The sequence below is a fragment of the Anolis carolinensis genome, chromosome 2 (assembly GCF_035594765.1).
Source record: "Anolis carolinensis isolate JA03-04 chromosome 2, rAnoCar3.1.pri, whole genome shotgun sequence".
In the NCBI taxonomy this organism is placed as follows: domain Eukaryota; kingdom Metazoa; phylum Chordata; class Lepidosauria; order Squamata; family Dactyloidae; genus Anolis; species Anolis carolinensis.
In genome coordinates, this window is record NC_085842.1 from 9,509,372 (window position 1) to 9,535,449 (window position 26,078).

A 26,078-nucleotide genomic window follows, 5' to 3' on the forward strand; every position below is an offset into this window, starting at 1 on the left:
AATGCTTCCTGTATTTGGTGCATACATGGCTCTTCTCCCCGTTATCTACTGTGAAGAAGAACATAAACAATCATTCCTCAGTGTGAGTCATAAAGACTCAAAGGATGTGGGATAAGAAGTGGATTGAAATGATCCTCAAAACAACACAGACATGGAGGAAAAGGAGATATACACGTTGTCTTTTCCCCTCCCCTTGTTCAGTGAAGATGGACCCTGGTTGTCTGCCTGGAGCCTCTAAGAGAGAGATGAGTAACATACGCTCCAGAGGCTCCCTGTTGCTCAGCCCAGCCCGGTTTTTTATTCCGTCTCCTTCTCTCTGGGGAATGGATGCCTTTTCCCTTCACATCCAAATGCTTGCCTTTTTCTCTAGCTTTAGACTTTACCAACTACCACCCATTTCACCATCCTTCCCTCCTTTTTCTTTCTCTCCCCCAATCCCAGTTCTCTCTTCCCATACTCCCTTAAGGTTGGATTTTTCCTCTCCAACGTAGAAGATCCCATACCTAATTTCAGAGTAGAGCAGAGTCTCGATTATCCAACATAAACTGGCTGGCAGAACATTGGATAAGTGAAAATGTTGGATAACAAGGAGGGATTAAGGAAAAGCCTATCAAAAGTCAAATTACATTATGATTTTAGAAATTAAGCACCAAAACATCATGTTTTACAACAAATTGACATAAAAAGCAGTTCAATACACGGTACACGGTAACATTATGGAGAAATCACTGTATTTACTAATTTAGCACCAAAACATCGCAATGTATTGAAAGCATTGACTACAAAAGTGTTTACTATTAAAATTGATTATAAATATAGAATTGCATAAACTAACATTGTTCGAAGTTAAATCCGTAAAAAGTTAAGTCTTGTGAAGATTTTTTTTTAAATCTGTGATCCTTGCCTGCTTTTCTGACAACTGCTGTTTCTCCGCTGCCAAGTCTCACCATCTTTGCAGCATCATTTTGTCAATCCCTGTCGCTTCTTGTTGTTGCTCGATGTGTGTCATTGCGGTTTCTAGAACCCTAACTCTATCCTTGTGCAACATTCTGAGAGGCTCGACAGTTGATGCCTGATCATCAGTTTTTGTCGCCATCGTTACTGATAAGAGCAACAATTTCCTCATCCGTTATTTCATACTGATCGTCTTCGTTCATCCAACTTCCAACTTCTTACGAAGACGCATTCTCACACCCAGGGACACTCCGTACTAAGGGTAGAATGCTTTCTTCGGTTTCATCTGGGCTTTTCCTTCCCATAATCTCATCCTTACCTTCGCCTAACAACTTCTTCCAAGACCTGGCAATTGTTGGACCCCAACCACAGTCCATGCCCTTGCAACCCAAGAAGCAACTTCCTTTACACGGATGCGTTTCCATTTTTCAATCCTGTCTTGCCCTTATTCTATTTCTTCTATCATTGTAGACAATAGCTTCCTGTGATAGTTCCTTTTTAGGCGTTTCCAAAATGCCGAGATCCATTGGTTGTCATATGGCGGTTACATTATGTGGAAGAAACATCGCCTTCATGTCCCCTCTTGAAGCTCCTCTGCATCAGGGGATGTCGGGGCATTAACTAGCAACAAAACCGCATTTCTGGGCAGGTCATTTTCTTTTAAAAATTTATCCATGGAAGGAACAAATTCCTTAGGGCTGGACTGTAGCACAGCTGGTAAATCACCAGCAGTAATAAGATCTACCAACCGAAAGGTGGCCAGTTCGAAGCCCGGTTGGGGGTGAGCGCTCGACCTCAAGCCCAGCTCACTGTTTACCTAAGCAGTTCGAAAACAGTCTATGAGCTGTAAGTAGAGAAATTAGGTACCATACATTGCGAGGGAGGTATTTTGCGACATCATAAACATCAAGACCAGAAATGTGGTGACAAAGAGGAAGTTGGAAGGAGGAAGTTCTGATAGCTCTCCCTCATAGAGAATGAAGCAACAGCACCCCTGTGACTGAATCTGAGCCCAACATCAGCCTCCAAGGCACCAAAAAACTGGACTTCAAGACAACATACCTCCTTCTGTTTGTCTTATTCTTTTCTGTCCTGTCTCCAAACGGCATTGAATGTTTGCCTTGTATGTGTACTGTGATCCGCCCTGAGTCCCCTCGAGGAGATGGGGCGGAATATAAATAAAGTGTAATCATCATCATCATCTTTGAAAATTTCACTGGTCAGCAACACACTTTTTTGATTGTACTATTTTACAGGAAGAGCGTTTTTTGAAACTGTTTTAAAGGCTCTGGGATTTTTGGGCTTCCCAATCATTGCAAGGTCCATTTTGTGGTTTGCGGTAGCATTGCTGCACGCTAAAATTGTCAGCCTCTCTTTGCTGTGCTTTTAGCCAGGGGCTGCTGCTTCAGTTCTGGCTGCAAGACTCCTACCGGGTAACACTTTGCAACTGAGGCCGGTCTTGTCACAATTCAACATCTGATCGCCCGTTAGGTTTTCAGTTTCAATAAATTCTTGAATTTTTTTTTTCATGAATGCCTCCATTTCTTGATAATTTGATGACAGCTTCTCACCACAAACACTTAGCTGACGGATTCCATAACGTTTCTTCCACTTGTCGAGCCAGCCAATGCTTGCTGTAAAATCTGGATCCCCTTCATTACATTCCTTTCGAAAACGCAACACCTTTTGCTGTAAAATAGGCCCTGAGATAGGCACACCTTTGTCTCTGGACTGCGTAAACCAAACATACAAAGCTTCACTAACGTTTTCAGTTACACTTTATCATCGTTTTCCTCTCTTTTAGCGCACCTTCCGTAACTTTGGGGGAACTCCATTCTTCCATCTCTGATCGATTCCAGTTTCAGAATAGGCTGAAGGAATCCCTCCCACTTGTCTCCTGATTGACAGTTGGGATGTATCTATTTGTTCTCTCGGTTTCTTTCTCTCATTCTGATTGGTTTTGTAGAATGGTGCATGCTTTTGCTTCAGATTTCTGACTTATATCTCAGTGTGTACTGTGTGTATTAAGACCTCTCTCTGTTTGTGTGTCAGGAGAGATGTAGGGCTTGGAGTTTTTCCCTCTCTTTTAATCCCAAGAAGAGATGGAAATAGAGAGCAGCTCAGACTCAGTCCTTTACTATTTAGAAAGGGAGGTTTTTTTTTGTAAATAAACCTTTTGTAATTTTAAAGACTGGACTCTGCATCTTTGTTTCTGAAGTTCTTGATTTTTTACAGATCACTTCCTTGCTCTGTTCGTTGTGAGCTGAATGCTCAACTATCAGTTTCCTGATGGTATTTATAGGTTCTCTGCTTTTTGGAGGGTAGTCTTCCCTTACAAAATCCTGAGACTTCTTGGAAATATCATTCTGTCGACTGTCCCTTTGTTCAGCTCTGATTCCAATACCTGTCTAATTCTGCACACCTTTTACAGGGGAGCTGCAACTTCTTCACATATGAGAATTTAGGAAAGTGGCTGCGGATAATTTGGGATTTTCTAACATTTAGGATGAAATAAATATACAGAGTGTTTCAAAAAGATGCACTCAATTGGAAAGAGCTAGATTTCTGCAGATGTGAAACTACCATGAGTGACACTCTTACCACTTGAAGGAGAGGGGCAGAGTTTGACGGCTGCTCTATGCCTCTCCCTGTGCACAAAAACCTCAAGCCCCAATCATTCACAAGCACAGAACATAGAGCACATGATATTAAATGTCACCATCTTGCAAATGAATGAGGCTGGGGGCTGTTTGTGTGCTGGGAGAGGCAGCGTAGAGAGAGAGAGCTGAGCCTTCAGACACGCAAAGACTAGCCTGCCTGGTTGGGAGGAAAAACAAGGTTGAATACCACACCAATCATAAGGTGTATAGCCGCCTATGCGTATCTGATGCTACGGGAAGTTTGTTTTTTTTCATGATCCGTTCTCCGGCCCCTCTCTCCAGCCAATCTGCTCCCTCCCTCTATTTTCTTCTCACACAAACACTCAGAGAGATTGAGAGAGAGAGAGAGAGAGAGTAAGAGAGAGAGAGAGAGAGAGAGAGAGAGACTGACTGACTGACTTTGACTTGACTCCAGTTATGGTAATCTTCCCACTTGAGTCTGAATTGGTGCTTATTATTATTATTATTTACTCTTATGTCATATATTTCTAACACAAGCCCTGCCTTGCGGACCCTCAGTGACTGTGACGATTTAGGCTAATACTGCCTTTTGAAACAGAAATCCCCATCAGTGAGGGAGCCTTACCAAGAGAGGCCACAATCCCATTCATCTCCTCCATGACCTGCTTGTGCAAGGCTTTCTGGTCCGGATTCAGGAGAACCCACTCCTCCAGGGAGAAATCCACAGCCACATCCTCAAAGGCGATTGGGCCCTGGCGGAAGAAGAAAAGATTCCCTCCTCACGTGAGAGATATCAAAAAAAATGATGACAAGAAATAATTTAAAGTAAACTTACATTCCTGCTGGTTGCTTGAAAGGGAAAGGGCGAAGGCCTCCATGCCACAAAGGTAAGCTTTGTAGAGACGACGGGTTGGTCACAGGTAAGAACCATTTCTTAATTGATATATAGAATCAGAAATGGAATCAGGGTATGTTCCCCCTTTTATTGTGATGCCCACAACTGGACACAGTGTAATTTCAGGTGAGGTCTCCCCAAAGCAGAAAGAAGGTCGCCATGACTTCCCTGAATCTAGACACAATATTCCTTGGGATGCAGCCCAAAATCCCATTGTCTTTTCAGCTGCTGCATCACATTGTTGGCTCATGTTCCACTTGCAGTCCTCTAACACTCCAAGATCCCATCATATGAATGATTGTCAAGTCAGGTGTTGCCCCTCCTGTACCTGTGCATGGCATTTTTCTCCTGCCTAAGTGTACTACTCTACATATATTCTTGTTGACATTAATTGGGTTAGTTTTGGCCCAGCTCTCTAACATGTTCAGGCCATTTTGAATTGTGATCCTATCTTCTAGACTGTCAGCTATGCTTGCTAATTTTTTGTCATCTGAAAATAAGATACGCATGTTGAGCAGTACTGGGCCCACTCCACCCGTTGTCACTCAAACCATTACAAATCCACTGAACAGGAGTATTATCCAGCCCACTTTTTACTAGTTGTTTATAAAACCAGGAGAGGCCTTTCCAAAGGTCTTACTGAAAGCAAGATGTGCTACACCCACTGCATTTCCTTCATCTACCAAGCTTGGAACTCTACTGAAAAACAGATTAGTCTGGCATGACTTGTTTTGGAGAAACCCATCTTGCCCTTCAGTGATTACAGCATTTTTTCTAAGTGATTCCAGATGGCCTTCTTCATGATCTGCTACTTATGCTTATGCTGTTTAGTCGTTTACATTCTTTGGTGATCCTCCCCTTTCCATTTCATGTACATGTCCCTTTTAAATCTTAGCTCCGTTGAAAGTTCTTTGAACATCCATTCTGGTTTCTTTAGTTTTCTCTTCATTTTTTCCCCTCCTTGTAATTGTGCCTTTAGTATTTCACTTCTAAGGAAACGCCTTAAATCTATTTGGCCATTAATCCTGGAACCAAAGGCACCCCGGCAGGCCCAGTCCTCCTCTCCCAGGAATCCTTCTGCTCACCTGACTCAGTCCCACTCCATCGCAAAGGGGAAGAAACGGCTGAGGATTCGGCCACAGCATCATTCCAGACCCTGGAGAGAGAGTAAGGGGTGGAAAGCTGGTCACAGAAACAGGCCTCAGAGGTGACAACTGCAGTCCTATAAAGAGACCAATGAGGAAACGGCCCTAAGAACACAGGCGCATTCAACAGCCCAAGAAGATCTACAATGTGAGGGTTTAGGACTTTATCTCACAAGCAGTGCTGTGAATATGTTGGAATGAAACTAGTACTGGGCTTGGTAGTTCAATTGACTAAAGTGATTCTTTGCTGTTTGTCTTCCAGCTCAGTTTCAGGGCTCAGCTCAGCTTAGGGTCCCACCTGGGAAGATACTGAAGGGCTACCTAAAATAACCCAATGCCTACATATAAGAAAAACAACAACAACAAAACAACAACAATAATTTTATTTCTTATTTGCCTCTCCTTGCAGTTTGTGGCGGGTTACAACACAATTTTAAAAATACGAACATTGCCAAAATTCAACAAAGATGCATATTAGGGCTCTGACTTTGGCTCAAAACTTCCCCCGTTGTAATGGTCACATGGTTTTAATTGTTTTAATTTGATTTGGATACCAGATTTTATTTTTGTTTTATGTTTGGGTTTTTTTTGCATGTTGTATTATATGTGGCATTTAATTCTGCCATTGTGTAAGACTGCTCTGGGTCCCCCTTGGGGAGAAGATCAGTATATAAATTAAATAATAAATAAATATTTCTATAAAAGATCCACATTAAAACTACATTTCTATAAAATACTTATCAAAGTACATAGGTACATAAGTACATGAGTTTAAGATATATACCAATCTCAAGGCCAAATGACCCAAAATGTTCACCTTCTGAAGCTCAAACTGTGTAAATTCCCCAAAGCGGAATTTCCACTGGCACAAAACCCCAAAACTCCCAGAAGAGTCCCTTCTCACCCTGCAAGGCGGCAGCCCCGTCTCCTTCCCGCTTCAGCTCCTTCTGCCTGAGACTCTGGGTGGTGTCTGGTGGAGATTCCTCTGGTGCAGGGACTTCCATGGAGTTATTATTATGGGCCTGGAAGAGCACAGAGCATTCCAGAAGGAGTTTGGAAAAAGTTCAGAAATATCACAGACCTCTAGACCTTTTTGGAAAGAATAACTCTGAGATGGGAACCTAGTTTGGAACCAATGCCCCCCTTCCCCTCCCATCATTGTCTATGTTCTATCTTGAGCAGAGCATCAACCAAGCTGACGGTAGAGATGGAGGGGCAGAGCAGGTGGGGAGAGAGGCCGAGGGAGCAGGGCCTTGCTCATCCCCCACATCGGTCCCATCTTGGAAGAAAGGCAGGATGTACGTTTAACCTGTCCATCAGTCTCCAGGTTAGTGAAACCCAGAGGGAATGCTCTCACCTGTCCTTCCTGCTCCTTGTCCTCGGCCCGACTCAGGAGGAAGCCTTCCGCCAGGGCCACCGCCTGGGAACAGGTCTCTGCCCCACACTCTCGGACCCAGCTCCCCATCTCTGGGGGCAGGATGCTCAGGAACTGCTCCAGGGTCACCAGGTCCAGCACCTCGGCCTTGGTGTGCTGCTCTGGCTTCAGCCACTGGCGGCACAGATCGTGGAGACGACTGCAAACCCCTCTGGGTCCTTCACCCTCTTGGTAGGAGGACTGCCTGAAGCGCTGGCGCTGTGTGTCCGAGCTGTCAAGGTCCACACTCAGGGACTCATGTCTGGTTCTTTCCCAGGATTCCCCACTGCCCCCAGGTCCTGCTTCAGGCCCACGTGAGTTGGGTCTCTCCATGCTGGAACCACTCTAGTGAAGAACCCAACCGTATCCAAGATGTTTTTCCTCCCTCTTCTTTCTTTCAAGGGAAAGAAATCCCTCCACAGGCTCTACTCCAAAATTCTCAGCCAAAAATCACATTTCCTCTGTGAAAGAAAGGCAGAAAGGTTGTGGGACCAGGCTTTTGAGCAATAGTAGCAGCAGAAATGACAACTACAGTAGAGTCTCACTTATCCAAGCCTCGCTTATCCAAGCTTCTGGATAATCCAAGCCATTTTTGTAGTCAATGTTTTCAATATATCGTGATATTTTGGTGCTAAATTCGTAAATACAGTAATTACAACATAACATTACTACTTTTTCTGTCAAATTTGTTGTATGACATGATATTTTGGTACTTAATTTGTAAAATCCTAACCTTATTTGATGTTTAATAGGCTTTTCCTTAATCCCTCCTTATTATCTAAGATATTCGCTCATCCAAGCTTCTGCTGGCCCATTTAGCTTGGATAAGTGAGACTCTACTGTATATGATCCAAGGTATAATGACAGACCCAGTTTGGACTTGAAATGCGCCTTGAATGTTTATTTATATGTATATTTATGAAGGTTTGAATGTAATTTAATTTAAATGGAATTTTGAAATGTGACTGTAATTGTTTGATATATGTGTTTTATATTGTAAGCTGCCCTGAGTCCCCTTGATGGGTGAGACATGGAAACTATTCTAGAGTACAAAATCCCATTAAGACCAGAACTTTTTCTACTGGGAAACATCAAGAAAGACTCTTTCTTTATATAACAACAGAAGCAAGAACTGAATACGCAAAACTATGGAAACAAGAAGACATGCCAACACCAGAAAACTGGATGACAAAAGGTTTCGAAGTGGCCAAAAAGGACAAACTAACTTCAGCTGCACAACAAACAAATATACAGAAACTTCCAAGAAGAATGGAAGCCCTTCACTGAATTCACAAAGCAAAGGAAGATGACCACAGCAGGATCTGTTGACTAAAGTAATATTAATAGTATAGTTACATTTTGTACTATTTCTGAACTCTTTATTCAAGATACTTTGAATCATTGACCTATCAGCACTCTTTGATTAGAACACAATCTTGTTAATTAGATATTTTAGAACGACACATAGAATCATAGAATCATAGAATCATAGAATAGTAGAGTTGGAAGAGACCACATGGGCCATCTAGTCCAACCCCCTGCTAAGAAGCAGGAAATCGCATTCAAAGCACCCCCGACAGATGGCCATCCAGCCTCTGCTTCAAAGCCTCCAAGGAAGGAGCCTCCACCACAGCCCCGGGGAGAGAGTTCCACTGTCGAACAGCTCTCACAGTGAGGAAGTTCTTCCTGATGTTCAGGTGGAATCTCCTTTCCTGTATTTTGAAGCCATTGTTCCGTGTCCTAGTCTGCAGGGCAGCAGAAAACAAGCTTGCTCCCTCTTCCCTATGACTTCCCTTCACATATTTGTAGATGGCTATCATGTCTCCTCTCAGCCTTCTCTTCTGCAGGCTAAACATGCCCAGCTCTTTAAGCCGCTCCTCATAGGGCTTGTTCTCCAGACCCTTAATCATTTGAGTCGCCCTCCTCTGGACGCTTTCCAGCTTGTCAACATCTCCCTTCAACTGTGGTGCCCAAAATTGGACACAGTATTCCAGGTATGGTCTGACCAAGGCAGAATAGAGGGGGAGCATAACTTCCCTGGAACATATTTGTGTAGTGTTTAAAGAAGAACACATATTTGTGTAGTGTTTAAAGAAGAAAAGATAACCATGTAACATAGAGAGAGAGCAACTGCAATGAATCACTTTGACCAGGAGGTCATGAGGTCGAGGCCCACTCGGAGCCTATGTTTGTCTTGTCTTTGTTCTATGTTAAAGGCTTTGAATGTTAAAGGCTTTGAATGTTTGCCTATATGTGTCATGTGATCCGCCCTGAGTCCCCTTTGGGGTGAGAAAGAAGGGCGGAATAGAAATGCTGTAAATAAATAAATTGATATTTCGGATCTATATGGCAGTCGTTATGATGAGACTAGCTGTGCCCGGCCACGCGTTGCTGTGGCAAAGTGGTGGTGGTATTGGTTTAAAGTTTTTGTGGAATTTTTATTTGACGTTATTTGTATTTTTTAAATTAATTTTATTGTAACTTATCTTTTTTATTTATTATATTTTATTATTTTGTTGTATTATTTTTAGTTATTTTGTTAATAGTATTTTATTGTATTAATTTTTTAGTGTTTTTAATTATTTTTATTGTATTATTTGTATTTATTTTACTTTTTATTCTTTTATTAACACTGGGCTGAGTGGGTTGCTAGGAGACCAAGTGGGCGGAGCTTAGCCTTCGAACTGGCAGCAATTGGATAAAAACTATTATTCCTCTCCCTGTAATTGGGACTTTATTTTTCTTTTCTTTTTGTTGTATTAACCTAGAGACGTGAATGATGGGTTGTGTTGTCAAATTTCGAGATTGGGGGGCCTGTAGTTTTGTTGTTTTGTCCGCTGCCCTGATGCCATCACTCTTTTATATATATAGATGAAATACATGCAAAGAACTGGAAAAGGAGGCGGGAAGGAGGCTGGATAGCGTGGGAAGGCCTGAGTCCTGAGGAGAAGAGGACATTTGGATCTTCCAGAACTTGAGGCCATGTTTATAATCCTAGGCCTTGGGTGAAAGAGAAGGATGTAAAGCCATAACAAAGAGCAGGCCTCTCTTCCCTCTCCCTCGGTGGCACAGAAGACACTGATATCGTTCTTTTGTTAATAGCTTAAACTATACCTCATTAGTTATACATCAGAGCCATAATATTCAATATTCAAAACAATCCTACCTTTCCTTTTGGCACCCACGGTGATTTCCACCCTTAAAGATGAGGTAAAGATTACCTTTCAAGCTGAGGTAAAGATTACCTTTCAAGCTGAGGTAAAGATTACCTTTCAAGCTGAGGTAAAGATTACCTTTCAAGCTGAGGTAAAGATTACCTTTCAAGCTGAGGTAAAGATTACCTTTCAAGCTGAGGTAAAGATTACCTTTCAAGCTGAGGAAAAGATTACCTTTCAAGCTGAGGAAAAGATTACCTTTCAAGCTGAGGAAAAGATTACCTTTCAAGCTGAGGTAAAGATTACCTTTAAAGCTGAGGAAAAGATTACCTTTCAAGCTGAGGTAAAGATTACCTTTAAAGCTGAGGTAAAGATTACCTTTCAAGCTGAGGTAAAGATTACCTTTCAAGCTGAGGTAAAGATTACCTTTCAAGCTGAGGTAAAGATTACCTTTCAAGCTGAGGTAAAGATTACCTTTCAAGCTGAGGTAAAGATTACCTTTCAAGCTGAGGAAAAGATTACCTTTCAAGCTGAGGTAAAGATTACCTTTAAAGCTGAGGAAAAGATTACCTTTCAAGCTGAGGTAAGGATTACCTTTCAAGCTGAGGTAAAGATTACCTTTCAAGCTGAGGTAAGGATTATTTTGAAGGTAAAAACCCCGTCAGACCTACACTTCAGGTTCTCAAGCGACACTTTAGGAAGCCGGGAAACCTCGCCGAGCGGAGGCGGAGAGAGGAGGCTGCTTCCCCGACACGACCCGTCCACGCAGAGGCGCCTCCCGCTCCTTGGCCTGGCCCCCCCTTCTCCGCTTCAGCAGCCTGCCTGCGATGAGGAGCGGGCCAGGAGAGTCCGGCCCAGAGGCGGGAAGGCGCCGGCGAGTCTGCCCGGAGACGGGTGACGCGGAGAGACGAGGCCCATTCCCATTGGCCGATTCCTGGAGTGACCGTTAACGGCAGAAGGACGGAGGGGGGGGCGGGGCGGGGGCGTTCCTGCCCGGAGACCGATGACGCCAGAGAGGAAGGCGGATTCTCATTGGCGGACGCTGGGCGTTGAGAGGAAATGAAAGAAGGGGCGTGTCTGTCCGCTTCTGTCTCTCCGTCTCGGGCCCCGCCCCTCTGTGGGTCTCCTGCCCGCGGCCGCCATGTTTCTTGAGGGCGGAAGTGCAGCGAGAGGCGGGAAGACTGGGGGGGAGGGGCCGGGCGGCGCTCTTTCCTGTCAGAAGGAAGGAAGGAAAGAAGGAAGGAGAGAGAGAGAGAGAGAGAGAGAGAGAGAGAGAGAGAGAGAGAGAGAGAGAGGAGGTGAGTGGGGGGAGGGATGGGGGGCTCCCCCTCTGCCCTCAGGCCTCCCTCCCTCCCTCCCTCCCTTTGGGAGGGAGCGGCCTGCCTGCCTGCCTGCCTGTCTGTCTGTCTGTCTGTCCAGGGACTCTGCGGCCTGCTCTCTCCTCTGCGCATGCGTCCTCTCCCTCCCCCTCCCCCCCATCCAGAAGACTGTGACGCGCTCTTGGTGGGGCTGCCCCTGAAGAAGGCTGTTTTCATGTTTGTCTTGTTACGCATTTTCAATGGTATCCTGAGGCTTTCATGCCAAGCTGCTTTGAGTCCCTTTTGGGGAGATCAAGCGGGGTATAAATATCCCAACAAACAACCACGAGCAGTTTTGGTTCTTGGCCAATGGACAGAGCAGTTCAAGCCCAACCTTCACCCTCAGTCTTCAATTCAATGTGGCTTTGTTTTTATAGGCATTCAAGGCGTCAGATGGTGCCCTTGTTGTCAGCCGCCCTCAAGGATGTAAATACGTCTCTCCCTCAAACGGATATACAGCAGAGTCTCACTTATCCAACAGAAACGGGCCGGCAGAATGTTGGATAAGCGAATATGTTGGATAATAAGGAGGCACTAAGGAAAAGCCTATTAAACATCAAATGAGGTTATGATTTTACAAATGAAGCACCAAAACATCATGTTAGACAACAAATTTGACAGAAAAAGTAGTTCAATACGCAGTAATGCTATGTAGTAATTACTGTATTTTACGAATTTAGCACCAAAATATCACGATGTATTGAAAACATTGACGACAAAAATGCGTTGGATAATCCAGAATGTTGGATAATGATGTAAATTTAGAGCAACGGGAAGAGCCAGGGAGGCAGTTCCATCTTGTCTCCTGTGCCATAGCAACATGCTGTGCTAATTTTATATACATATATATAATATACAATAATTTATAAATATACAATATATTGTACGTACTTGTAATATTGATGATAATATTATAATGTAATACAATATTATACTAATTAATAATATAATATAATATTAATTATATATTATATATTAAATGTAATATTACTAATAAGATTACCATAAAATTATATAGTACAATATAGTAATTTAATGGCTTATATTGTGCTATGCTAATAATATATTGTATGTACATTTGAATTGTAAGCCGCTCTGAGTCCCCTTCGAGGTGAGAAGAGCGGCATATAAATGTAGTAAATAAATAAGTCTCTCCCTCAAACGGATATAGTCATTTTTTCCAACCTCTTTCGGGCGGATGAGTTAGAAACCCAGAGCTCAGGGAGAGATTTTGGAGCCTCCGGTGGCCTAGGGGATAAAAGCCTCCGGGCTTGAAGGTTGGGCTGCTGACCTGAAGGCTGCCAGGTTCAGATCCCACCCGGGGAGAGCGCGGGTGAGCTCCCTCTCTCAGCTCCAGCTCCATGTGGGGACATGAGAGAAGCTTCCCTCCCACAAGGATGGTAAAACATCAAAACATCCGGGCAACGTCCCCTGGGCAACGTCCTTGCAGACGGCCAATTCTCTCACTCCGGAAGCAACTCGGGTTGCTCCTGACACGAAAAAAAAGCGATAGATTCTCCTGAATTGACCGACTGGCCCCCTGTTTCAGTAGTGAAGGAGCAGACCTGATCGTTGGTCTAAAAAATGGAAAAGTACTTGGATCGGAGTTAATTATCCCGGAGATTTTGACATCGGATCCTGAGTGGTGGACCCTCTTCTTGGTGGCAGTCTTCACCATCATTAACAACACGGGCATCCTACCAAACCACTGGCAATTTGCCATTATAGTTCCAATCTACAGAAAAGGTGACCCTCCCGATCCTTCCAATTACTGGCCAATTAGCCTTCTATCGGTAATTGGAAAGCTTTGTGCAAAATTCCTATTGATAAAGTTGTAGACCAGGCTGGACCAGAACAAAACCATCAGCCCTGAGCAAACGAGTCCGTAAGGATAAATCCGCCTTGGATCACTGCTTCGTACTTTCTCAAATACTCCACGTGTTACTGCATTACTCCCAGTTTTTAATCTCTCTTATCTTGACATCCATTGCTTAAACTACTAAAAAGAATCCCCCCAAAAGTTGATCTGTCTTCTATATTATTGTCCATTATTTTTAAACCTCATCGTCCTCTCTTTCTTCTTTGGTCATCTTCTTGTATTTGATCTTGGTTCAATTGCTTGTCTTTTCTTTTCAGTATTTATACCCCGCCCTTCTCGCCCCGAAGGGGACTCAGAGCGGCTTACAGAACACGCATACGGCAAACATTCAGTGCCTGATTCTACAATTAACAAGGACAGACAACGCAGACACAGGTAAAAACAACTTTTCCCATCTTATTTACGGCATCTTGGAGGCTGTGCTCAACACTGGACATGGGGGGAGGGGGGGGGCTGTCACTTCATCTTCCATGTTGAGGAGCTTCTTCCCGATCAGTGTCCTTAAGGGCATCTTTATTACCTCCCCACTGAAAGCAGTACCTATTTATCTACTCACATTTCTGCTTTCGTCCTGCTTGGTGGGCAGGTGAGCTGTGGCTATTTAAAATTGAAATAGACTGAACACATTCCAATTCCAATTAACAAGTTAAAAGATGACACGATGTAACAAGTGACACAAGGTAAATGACAATATAACAAAATTTGAAAAATGTTCTGCTCCTGGTTTGAAAGTATTGTTTCCTGTTTTATTGTGCATTCCTTACTTGGAAAGGAGTTGCTCTACTCCGGAAACTTGGTTTTGTGGCTGCCACAAAGGAGTGAGAATTGAATTGGTTGAGACCTGGTGATGAGGAATTTATTGAAAAACCAGAGCAAAATGTGCTACAGCAGGATGTCCCTCCCGCAGAAACCAAGTTTTTGGGTTTGAGAAACTTTTCCCATGTTTTTGTGATGGAATCCATTAGGAAATGGCATTTCTTAAGTTCTTCTTGATTGTTCCTGGCAACTTGCTCCTTTTTAAAGAAAACTGTGGTTTCGTTGTATTTATTACCAAATGAATTTTAGAAGATTATTAGTCAAATCTGTTTGTTAGTAAGTTAGTGTTATACGTACACGAATTAATAGATACCGTTATCATTCACCCCCCTTTCCCGCTACACAGCCTTTCTATGAACTAATGTCTCTTACATGAGGGGTTTGTCCATACTATTTAAAACAGATATAAAACAATCATCTGGTAAAGCACCACATTTTAAAATCTCATTCTTCTTGATCTCTTGTTCAGCCCATTTTTTCTTTTTTTATCTTCCGATCAGCGTTTTTAGTTGCAACTACTCATAGTTTTTTGGACTTCTCCTTTCTTTAATATCTGCTTTCACTACGTCCTGCTTTCACCATTCAAGAATATAATCTCGCTCATTCTTGTTTAAAGGCATTGTGGTCTCTTTCTTGGCCTTTGTTTCCTGTGCAGCATTCAGCATTTGCTTCAGAGGTCTGAACAACCTGTCCTCCTTGTATATTCCAACTCTTTTTGAAGAGATTTGGTTTGGCCTCTTCTTCTGGCCCCAGATCTCTTCTGTGGTATCTCCCAACTTAATTGGAGGCTTCTCTTGTTCCAGCTATAATAATAATAATAAACAACTTTATTTTTATATCCCGCCCCATCTCCCCGAAGGGACTCGGGGTGGCTCACAACAGGAACAAGCCCGAAACAACAACACAACATATTTGACAGAAACTTAAAACATTCCAACGATACACAAAATAAAATATGGACAATACATTAAAATCCAAGCAGATAAAATCAGAGTAATTAAAAGCAAACCAGCGGGGACAGGTTTCATAAAAGTGCTGTTTAATGGAAATAAGTAACAGCGATAAAGTGCCATATGCTTTTAAAACATAAAGAAGTATTCTGATGACAGCTCTATTGGGCCTATTCATTCAAATGCGCTCTGGAACAACCATGTTTTCAATTCCCGGCGGAAAATGGGCAGGGAAGGCGGTAACCTGATCTCCTTAGGGAGAGAGTTCCAGAGCCGGGGGGCCACTGCCGAGAAGGCCCTCTCCCTCCCTCGTCCCCACCAGGCGCATTTGAGACAAAGGCGGGGGCGAGAGGAGCGCCTCCCCGGATGACCTTAGGGGGTCCCCGGACTGTGGTGGAGGCTCCTTCTTTGGAGGCTTGTAAGCAGAGGTTGGATGGCCATCTGTCGGGGTGCTTTGAATGAGATTTCCTGCTTCTTAGCGGGGGGTTGGACTGGATGGCCCATGAGGTCTCTTCCAACTCTACTATTCTATGATTCTATGATTCGCGTTGGTTCATAGGAGAGGATGCGATCACGTAGATAGGCAGGTCCTGAACGGTTTAAGGCTTTATAGGTAATAACCTGCACATTTAATTTGGCCCGGAAACTTTCAGAAACTTTTCCAGTTTCAATTGTCCTTCTTTGGGGGCCACTAGAGAATTCTTCATGATGGTAGTCATTTGATCCAGCTTATTGTTGGCACTATCGATTAATCCATTCAAAATTTCCACTGGTTTCATAACTTCTATATGTTTATCCAATATCTTATTATGTTGTTTTCCTTTCTCCATTTTAGGAGGTTTCAACTGAACATTGGATTTGTTATGTAACCACTTTTATCCAATAGATATCATATTGTGATAAGTTTTCAAATAAATGTCTTTTCTAAACACGCTCCTCTATTTGGCAATGCTTCAGGAAGATGTTTTGACATCTGTTCAATTCAAGGTCTCACTGAAAAATCTTCCTTATTTCCTTTCTCTTTTCTCTCTAATCCAGAACATTACAAATCACGATTGCATTGGGACTGTACCTATTTCGTCACAAGAAGAACTTCACTTTATCTTCTATTTCAAAATTTGAGCTTCCCCATTCATTCTTGTTTCTCCTCTTTCTTCCTTTTCTGTTTTCAGAGTTATCTCTTCGTCTTTGTCTATAACAGATTTCATATGCAATAGGGGAACAGTGTAAATCAATGTTTCTCAACCAGGGGGTCGGGACCCCTGGGTAGGTCACGAGGGGGATGTCAGAGGTGTTGTCAAAGACCATCAGAAACACATATTTCTGATGGTCTTAGGAACCCCTTTGGCAGTCCTTGTGAATGTGATCAACAAATTCTCTGGTTAATTGGGGACCATTTTATTTATTTATTTATTTATTTTATTAGACTTGTATACCGCTACTCCCAGTTTGGCTCGGAGCGGTTTACAGAAATAGATTAAAACAATACACTTAGCTTTAAATTAACAATAACAACAATAAAAACAACAATAAAAACAGACATAGCCCCGAGTTTTTCACCCATTGAATGCTTGTCGGAAGAGCAAGGCTACAATTGAGAAGGCTCTCTGCCTAGTAGAAGACAAATGATAAGTCCGTATATTAGGGACTTCAAGCAAATTTTGGTCTTTGGACCGAAGTAATATCTGGGGTTGGTAGGGGGATAAGCGGGCCCTCAGGTACGCCGGCCCCAAACCATGTAAGGCCTTAAAGGTTAGTACCAGTATCTTGAAAGTAGTCCGGTACTCAATCGGTAGCCAGTGCAGCTGTTGTAGAATTGGGGTGATACACCACCTCGCCGGCACCTCGGTGAGAAGACGAGCTGCCGCATTTTGCACCAGCTTCAGTTTCCGGATCACTGACAGAGGAAGGCCAATGTAGAGGGCGTTACAGTAGCCGAGCCTCAAGGTGACCGTCGCCTGGATCACCGTAGCCAGGTCGTTCCTAGAAAGGTAGGGAGCCAGTCGCCTAGCCTGACGTAGATGGAAAAACGCAGATCTGCTCACAGCAGAGACCTGGGCCTCCATTGTGAGCAGAAGGTCCAATAAAACCCCAAGACTTTTTACAGAAGATGACGGACGCAGTGTCTCGCCATCCAGGGTAGGCAGCTGCATCTCCCCCCCACCCGGACGGCCCAGCCAAAGGATCTCTGTCTTCGCTGGATTCACCCTCAACCTGCTGGCACGCAACCATCCAGTAACCGCCACAAGGCACTGATGGAAACTGTCGGGTATGGAGTCCGACCGGCCCTCCATCCTCAGAATGAGCTGAGTGTCATCAGCGTACTGGTGGCACTCGAGCCCAAAGCTCCGCACCAGTCAGGCAAGCGGTCGCATATAGATGTTAAATAATAGAGGAGAGAGAATAGCTTCCTGTGGACCCCACAAGTTAGCGGAGACCTCTCGGAAACCATCCCTCCCCTCACCACCCGCTGTCCCTGATTCTGGAGGAAGGAGGACACCCATTTAAGGGGTATCCCCCTAACCCCCGTCATGGCTAGGCGGTGGGTCAATAGATTGTGATCGACCGTATCAAATGCTGCTGTGAGATCCAATAACACAAGCAGCGCTGATCCGCCTTGATCCCTTTGGCAGCGAAGCTGATCTGTGATGGCAACTAGCACAGTCTCCGTCCCGTGCCCCCTACGGAAGCCGGACTGGAAGGGAACAAGTCCGGCTGTGTCATCTGTTTATTATATTCAACAGAGGTTCACGTAATCCCTCCAGGCAAAATCTTACTAGCCAGGAGGGACACGGATCGAGGGAGCAGGTGGTCGGCCTAGTTGCAGTCATCTGGTGGCACAAGCTATACCTGGTACTACCCAGATGACGGTCAGAAGCATCATCTTTAGCACATAATTTTAGTTCGAGCCACAACATTGTCTCCTGTGCAAAAGCAAACTTTTGCCTTTATTTTTCCTTCATTTACAATGTAATGTCTTCCTGTCCTTGTTGCCTTTCTATGAATCTGCTGCAGTTTGCCAATGTCCTTTCTAAAATGGACTGAACTGAGCAGAACTGGGCAGGAATCATGATGTCTCCCACCCAAGGGTGCTGTTGGAGTGCAGAAGGATCTGGAGGGCAGCAGGATTCCCACTCACCCTGGGGGTCTGTCCATCTGTCTCCTCTATACCGCCTTCTCTCATGTACTGCTGCTAGGCTGAGTGCCTTGGCTCTGGCTGAAGTTACATACCTTTGTGGTATAGGTTTTGTAAGAATGCAAGATGTCAAGGAACTTTGTGGCCTAATGTGCGCTCAGTGTCTCCAGGCGCCTTGCTTTAGAAACGTGGGGCAGGGATCACGCTGCAGGGAAAGAGAGGATCAGGAAAATATCTCTCCCCCAAGTTGGAGGAAGTATTTTTCTCCCAAGACTGATCACTTGGGATAGTCTGTCCATACAGATGGCCACTCAGGTTTTGAGTGGAGATGTGAAGAAGCGGGATCTAGGTAGGAAATGCTTTGCATCGTTAGCCCCTTTCCGTGTTGACCATATTATTAGAGGCCTCCCTTTACCAAGGTTGGATTAGACACAGGATCTTAGGCCGCTATCCCCTTTGCAGGGATTGTTCTTTGTTGGGCAAGTGTTAAAGTGCTTCTCAGCAGGCAACGGGCTCTTACCAGTTGGGCCAGTCTTTCTCCCCTCTTCCCCTGTGATTGCTACAGCACTAGGCTATTGTTCTTCATGTTCAATGAGATCTTTCTGTACTCTGCTCCTGATAAGATTTTCTTCTCATTCGTCTCCCAGGTAACCTCTAAATGAACCTTATGAAGAAAACATTGCCCTTTGTCTTACGTCTGAAATGAAAGTACGCAGGATTAACAAGAACAAGAAATAAATTGGAGAAATTATATTTCAAGCTACATACCTTTGAATGTAAGGAAAGGGAGGATTGTGCTGTAAAAAGAGGGGTTGGTAAAGAGAAAATAAGGCTACAGCAATACAGAGACTAGGAAGAGGAAATGTCCTATTCAGGAGTCCATATCTGTGAATTTCAGGCATAATATTAGAATAATAAATGTTAAAAAATGGAAAATTCATTGTCAAAATCACACACGGGAGAAACGACATAATTGTAAGGACTGTGGGAAATGTTTCATTGAGAGAAGTTCTCTTGCTAAACATCAACGAACTCACTCAGGAGAGAAGCCATATAAATGTGTGGAATGTGGAAAGAGCTTCAGTCAGAGTGGACATCTGTGTATCCATCAAAGGATCCACACAGGGGAGAAACCACATACATGCATGGAATGTGGAAAGAGCTTCAGTGAGAGTGGAAATCTACACACTCATCAGAGGACCCACACAAGGGAGAAGCCACATACATGCGTGGAATGTGGAAAGAGCTTCAATCAGAGTGGAAATCTACGCACCCATCAAAGGACTCACTCAGGGGAGAAGCCACATACATGCATGGAATGTGGAAAGAGCTTCAGTAAGAGTGGACATCTGCGTATCCATCAAAGGATGCACACAGGAGAGAAGCCACATACATGCATGGAATGTGGAAAGAGCTTCAGTCAGAGTGGACATCTGCGTATCCATCAAAGGACTCACACAGGGGAGAAGCCACATACATGCATGGAATGTGGAAAGAGCTTCAGTCAGAGTGGACATCTGCATATCCATCAAAGGATGCACATAGGAGAGAAGCCACATAAATGCATGGAATGTGGAAAGAGCTTCAGTCAGAGTGGAGATCTACGCACCCATCAAAGGATCCACACAGGGGAGAAGCCACATAAATGCGTGGAATGTGGAAAGAGCTTCAGTCAGAGTGGAAATCTATACACCCATCAGAGGACCCACACAAGGGAGAAGCCACATACATGCATGGAATGTGGAAAGAGCTTCAGTAAGAGTGGACATCTGCGTATCCATCAAAGGATGCACATAGGAGAGAAGCCACATAAATGCATGGAATGTGGAAAGAGCTTCAGTCGGAGTGGAGATCTACGCACCCATCAAAGGATCCACACAGGAGAGAAGCCACATAAATGCATGGAATGTGGAAAGAGCTTCAGTCAGAGTGGAGATCTACGCACCCATCAAAGGATCCACACAGGGGAGAAGCCACATAAATGCATGGAATGTGGAAAGACATTCAGTAAGAGTGGAAATCTACGCATCCATCAAAGGACTCACACAGGGGAGATGCCACATAAATGCATGGAATGTGGAAAGAGCTTCAGTCAGAGTGGAAATCTACGCACCCATCAAAGGATGCACACAGGAGAGAAGCCACATACATGCATGGAATGTGGAAAGAACTTCAGTAACAGTTTGAATCTTCGTACCCATCAAAAGATTCACACAGGAGAGAAGCCACATAAATAGGACAAGTGCAAAGAAGCAGAATGGTTGTCCAAAGAACTTCTAACGACTATGACTCAAAAGAGACATGAACAGGAAGTGGAAGGGGAAGAAATCATATAACCATAGAGTTGGAAGAGACCTCATGGGCCATCTAGTCCAACCCCCTGCCAAGAAGCAGGAAATTGCATTCAAAGCACCCCGGACAGATGGCCATCCAGCCTCTGCTTAAAAGCCTCCAAAGAAGTTTCCACAGCTGAACTGCTCTCACAATGAGGAACTTCTTCCTTATGTTCAGGTGGAATCCCCTTTCCTGTAGTTTGAAGCCATTATTCTGCATCCTAGTTTGCAGAGCAGCAGACAACAAGCTTTCTCCCTCCTCCTTATGGGATTTTGGCCTGCATAAATAGGGGCAGAGTGTCTAGATCCAGGGAAGTCATGGCACCCCTCTATTCTGCCTTGGTCAGACCACTTTACCTGGAATCACACTGTGTCTAATTCTGGGCACTGCAATTGAAAGGAGACGTTGAAAAGCTGGAAGGTGTCCAGAGGAGGGTGACTAAAATGATCAAGGGTCTGGAGAACAAGCCCTATGGGGAGCGGCTTAAAGAGCTGGGCATGTTTAGCCTGCAGAAGAATAGGCTGAGAGGAGACATAATAGCCATGTACAAATACGTGAAGTCATAGGGAGGAGGGAGCAAGCTTGTTTTCTGCTGCCCTGGAGACTAGGACGCAATGGAACAATGGCTTCAAACTACAGGAAAGAAGATTCCACCTGAACATCAGAAAGAACTTCCTCACGGTGAGAAGGGCTGTTCGGCAGTGGAACTCTCTCTCTGCCCCGGACTGTGGTGGAGGCTCCTTCTTTGGAGGCTTTGAGGCAGAGGCTGGATGACCATCTGTCGGGGGTGCTTTGAATGCGATTTCCTGCTTCTTGGCAGGGGATTGGACTGGATGGCCCATGAGGTCTCTTCCAACTCTGGGATTCAATGATTCTATTATTTAAAGTGAGTAAATCGAGATAAAAATCAGCATAGAGCAAGAGTTTTGTAAATTTGTTTTTCTATTAGTTTTCTTATTTTTATGTAGGTTATGTGTCCTTGAATCGTTAATGTTTCTTATGTAGTCCTTTCTTTAAAAATGCCAAAATTGTAATTTATATTAAGAATTATCAGAACAGCCTATTAAGGGGACAAAAATAAAGCCAGGAAAGCTCCAGGTCTGGAGGGATTGGGAACAGAATATTACAAAAGTATTAGAGAAATACTGACTGCAACAATATTAGAATTGTATATTGGAATAATGATTGTGGAGAAAATACCAGAATCGTGGAGGAAGTCATTCATAATATTAATATGAAAAGATTTAACAGACCCAAAGTCTTACAGGCCCACATCATTAGTTAATCAGGATGCAAAGTTTTTATCAGTTATAATAGCCAATAGAATGAATAAATTCATGTACAAGTATATATGAAAAGATCAATCTGGGTTTGTAAAAGGAAGACAAATGTCACGTTTGATAGGAAGAGTATTAAACAAAATATGTGTGTCTCAAGAGAGGAAGTTAAAAGTGGGGATACTAGCATTCGATATATTTAATTCTTTGATTGTGTAGCATGGCAGATAATAAGTGAGATTATAAATTAATTTGGAATGGGAAGTAGAATAAAAGGATGAAAAGGAAGAGTTGAATACATTATTTCTTTGCAACATTTCTACCCCACCTTTCTCCACCCCAAAGGAGACTCATTTGGACAAATGATAAATACTGTAATGGCAGTCAAAGAAATTGACGAAACAAGTTACAGAACAGATCTCAAAAAGAAGAAGGATTAGCGCTTCCTCATATGAAAAAATATAAAGCAAACAGACTGAGATTGGTTATACAAGGAATGATGAAAAGGAGGATGTAGAATAGTTAATAATGGATTCAGGAAAAGTGGAAGAAGAAATTCGGAATATGTTTTAAAATAGTTTATGAGAAAAAAAATAAGGTAAACTGGGAACCCAATGTTGAGTAATGCATTAGAAATATGGAACAAATACAGGAGAAAGTTAATAACAGATGGCTCAATAATAACCCCAATTATAATGGAAAAGACATTTCCAAAAAATAAAAAATATATATTATGGATAAAAAAATTAAGGGGAAAAACTTAGATAAAATAGGGGATGGGCCAAAGGTTGGAATGAAGAAAGAAAAGATTAGGAACATAAAAATTTGAAAGGAATATCCAGTAAAATTTCTAAAATATTAATTGAAAAAAACAAAGCAAAAGTAAAGAATAACACCTTCAAGAAGATTTGGAAAGAAGATATAGGAATGAAAATAAATGAAACAGAGGGGTTACAATTATGGGGACAAAGACACTTGAAAAATATATCCATATGTGTTAAAGAAAATTATTATTTAGTTGATATGGAAATGGTACCTCACACCCATAAGAATAGGAAATATAAATAAAAACTACTCAAACAATTGCTGGAGAGGATGCCAAGAATCAGGAACATACATACATATGTGGTGGCTGTGTCAATATATAAATAATTTCTGGGGAAAAGTATTAAGAGAGATAGAAGACACAATGAACATTCAAATAGAAAGCAGTCTTAGCATGGCTTTATTCTCATTATATAATAATAAACAGTTGGAAAAAGAGGACAAAGATGCGATAACAAACTCATTAACAATTGCAAGACTGCTTATAGCAAGGAATTGGAAAGGGGAAATAAATATAGAAATAGAAGAATGGTATAAGGAAGTATGGAAACTGGGAAGAAATGATAGGTTGACGTGGAGAGGGATTTAGAAACAAAGTGGTTGTGATGATGTCTGGAGAAAATGTATTGGAAGAGGATTCAAAAAGAAAGACAGAATTACCTCCTCAAGAGGGAATGAAAAGGAATTTTGGACAGATGATAAATAAAAAAAGTGACTTGGGGGAGGGAACACAGTGGTGAGGGTAAGAAATCTGTATAAGCGTGAAAATAACAGTAGATGCCAAATGTTAATGTATTGTAGATTGTATGCTTGAGCGATCCACGAAAAATTTGATTCTAAACTCGTTTCAAAAGTAGAGGGGGGGTGGCGATTCGTTTCTGAGGTCATTTCCGAATTTCGCCCCAATTTTTTTTCGAAATTAACGAAAATTCATTATTTTCAAAATTAATTCGTTAATGGCGGACGCGCATGCGCAGTGCCCCAAAAACAGCCCAAGGGGGGGGGGAGTTAGGGGGCTCTCCTGCACTCATTTTTTCAGCTATACTGATCAAATTTGGTACAGTGGGAGAACACAATCCACCCTGTTTGTTTGCTAAATTGCCGGGCGTTTGCCCTTTCCTAAGATTTATTGCGCAATTTTATAGTTCATATAAAAAAACTTTATTTACCAATTGCAAAAAATCTGTTCCTGCTTTTGAATTGTTATTTCCTGTTCAATAGGGGTTCCTTCACTGTGAAAGTCCTTCTTCTACTTGTGTAACATTGTTTCAGTGCCCGTAAATCTGTCAAAATGTTAGGACATTGGTGGCCATTGGCCAAGAGACACATTTTGCTGCCTGCCACAATGCGCAATGACTTTCCCCAGGCATCCATATTGGAGGCCATTATACCAAAGTGGTCAAGCCCCTCCCCCTCCCAAGAGATGTAAGATTTGTGCGACGTTGGTTTGATTTTTTGCCTGATGGCAAATTGGGGGCTTGGATCCCACTCCCCTGGGGAGCCGGCCACCGTGGGCCGTCTCCCACCCCCGCCCCTTTCCCCAAAGTAGCAGGGCGTGGGCTTAAACTGCGGAAATAGACATGGGGGCATGGATCCCACACCCCTGACCCTTTCCCTAAAGCAGTAGGGCGGGGGCTTAGCTGCAGAGATACACATGAGGGTTTGGATCCATTAAAAGCACTGGCAGGGAGAGTGGGAAAAATTGGAGCAAAAAGAAAGAAAAAATCAACGTGGTGATCCGAACCGCAATGTCCAAGATGGAGAAAAAAGCAGAAAGAAAAAATCCCCGTGGGGATCCGAACCCCAATGTCTATCTCAGCAGCAAAGACCCCACCATGCGCCGTCCACAGTTGGCCAGCATGCATCCCCTAGAGAGAGAGATAGAAAAAAACAGAGGACCCCACCCCAAAGGAAGGATCTGGGAAAAATTGCCCAAATATGAACGGAAGGACAGCCGCGAGAGAAGAGAGATGCGGTGCATCGTGGGAAACTCGACCACGTAGGCCGAGAGGCAGCAGAAACAAAAGAAAAGAAAAGAAAGAAAAAAGCCGGCGGCAGCAAGGCCCACACATTAAGCCGGGCCGGCCACAGTTGGCCGGCATGCATCCCCCAGAGAGAGAGAGAGAGAGAGAGAGAAACAGAGGACCCCGCCCCAAAGGAAGGATCTGGGAATAATTGCCCAAATATGGACGGAAGGACAGCCGAGAGAGAAGAGAGATGCGGTGCATCGAGGGAAACTCGACCACGTAGGCCGAGAGGCAGCAGAAACAAAAGAAAAGAAAAGAAAAAAAAGCCGGCGGCAGCAAGGCCCACACATTAAGCCGGGCCGGCCACAGTTGGCCGGCATGCCTCCCCAGAGAGAGAGAGAGAGAAAAAAACAGAGGACCCCGCCCCAAAGGAAGGATCTGGGAATAATTGCCCAAATATGGACGGAAGGACAGCCGAGAGAGAAGAGAGATGCGGTGCATCAAGGGAAACTCGACCACGTAGGCCGAGAGGCAGCAGAAACAAAAGAAAAGAAAAGAAAGAAAAAAGCCGGCGGCAGCAAGGCCCACACATTAAGCCGGGCCTGCCACAGTTGGCCGGCATGCCTCCCCTAGAGAGAGAGAGAAAAAAAAACAGAGGACCCCGCCCCAAAGGAAGGATCTGGGAATAATTGCCCAAATATGGACGGAAGGACAGCCGAGAGAGAAGAGAGATGCGGTGCATCGAGGGAAACTCGACCACGTAGGCCGAGAGGCAGCAGAAACAAAAGAAAAGAAAAGAAAGAAAAAAGCCGGCGGCAGCAAGGCCCACACATTAAGCCGGGCCGGCCACAGTTGGCCGGCATGCCTCCCCAGAGAGAGAGAGAGAGAGAAAAAAACAGAGGACCCCGCCCCAAAGGAAGGATCTGGGAATAATTGCCCAAATATGGACGGAAGGACAGCCGAGAGAGAAGAGAGATGCGGTGCATCAAGGGAAACTCGACCACGTAGGCCGAGAGGCAGCAGAAACAAAAGAAAAGAAAAGAAAGAAAAAAGCCAGCGGCAGCAAGGCCCACACATTAAGCCGGGCCGGCCACAGTTGGCCGGCATGCCTCCCCTAGAGAGAGAGAGAGAAAAAAACAGAGGACCCCGCCCCAAAGGAAGGATCTGGGAATAATTGCCCAAATATGAATGGAAGGACAGCCGAGAGAGAAGAGAGATGCGGTGCATCGAGGGAAACTCGACCACGTAGGCCGAGAGGCAGCAGAAACAAAAGAAAAGAAAAGAAAGAAAAAAGCCGGTGGCAGCAAGGCCCACACATTAAGCCGGGCCGGCCACAGTTGGCCGGCATGCAT

At 43.8% G+C, this 26,078-nt stretch overlaps 3 protein-coding genes across 4 annotated transcripts in view; 2 read left to right on the plus strand and 1 right to left on the minus strand.

Moving 5' to 3' along the window:
* Positions 1-5,976: 5,976 nt before the first annotated feature.
* LOC134296967 (zinc finger protein 24-like) lies at positions 5,977-11,119 on the minus strand. The gene is made up of 2 exons (XM_062973182.1): positions 10,856-11,119; positions 5,977-7,490 (listed from the first exon to the last, which is right to left on the minus strand). The coding sequence occupies exon 2, from the start codon at positions 7,360-7,362 to the stop codon at positions 6,802-6,804; it is 561 nt and encodes a 186-aa protein (XP_062829252.1). The 5' UTR covers positions 7,363-7,490; positions 10,856-11,119; the 3' UTR covers positions 5,977-6,801.
* A 143-nt stretch (positions 11,120-11,262) lies between these two features.
* Positions 11,263-26,078, plus strand: part of LOC107983763 (zinc finger protein 239-like) — a 284,070-nt gene continuing 269,254 nt past the window's right edge. Inside the window, exons 1-2 of one of the 2 annotated variants that reach the window (XM_062973092.1) lie at positions 11,263-11,482; positions 13,679-13,796. The gene's annotated coding sequence lies outside the window, so the exon portion shown is untranslated. Of the gene's footprint in view, positions 11,483-12,449; positions 13,797-18,970; positions 19,075-26,078 lie in introns of those variants that run through there. The other variant, XR_010003730.1, reaches the window with a different exon arrangement.
* Positions 19,154-22,810, plus strand: LOC134296946 (zinc finger protein OZF-like; the record flags this gene model as incomplete). Its single annotated transcript, XM_062973139.1, has 1 exon — positions 19,154-22,810. A coding segment is annotated over one exon (1,407 nt), but the record flags the coding sequence as incomplete, so codon positions are not given.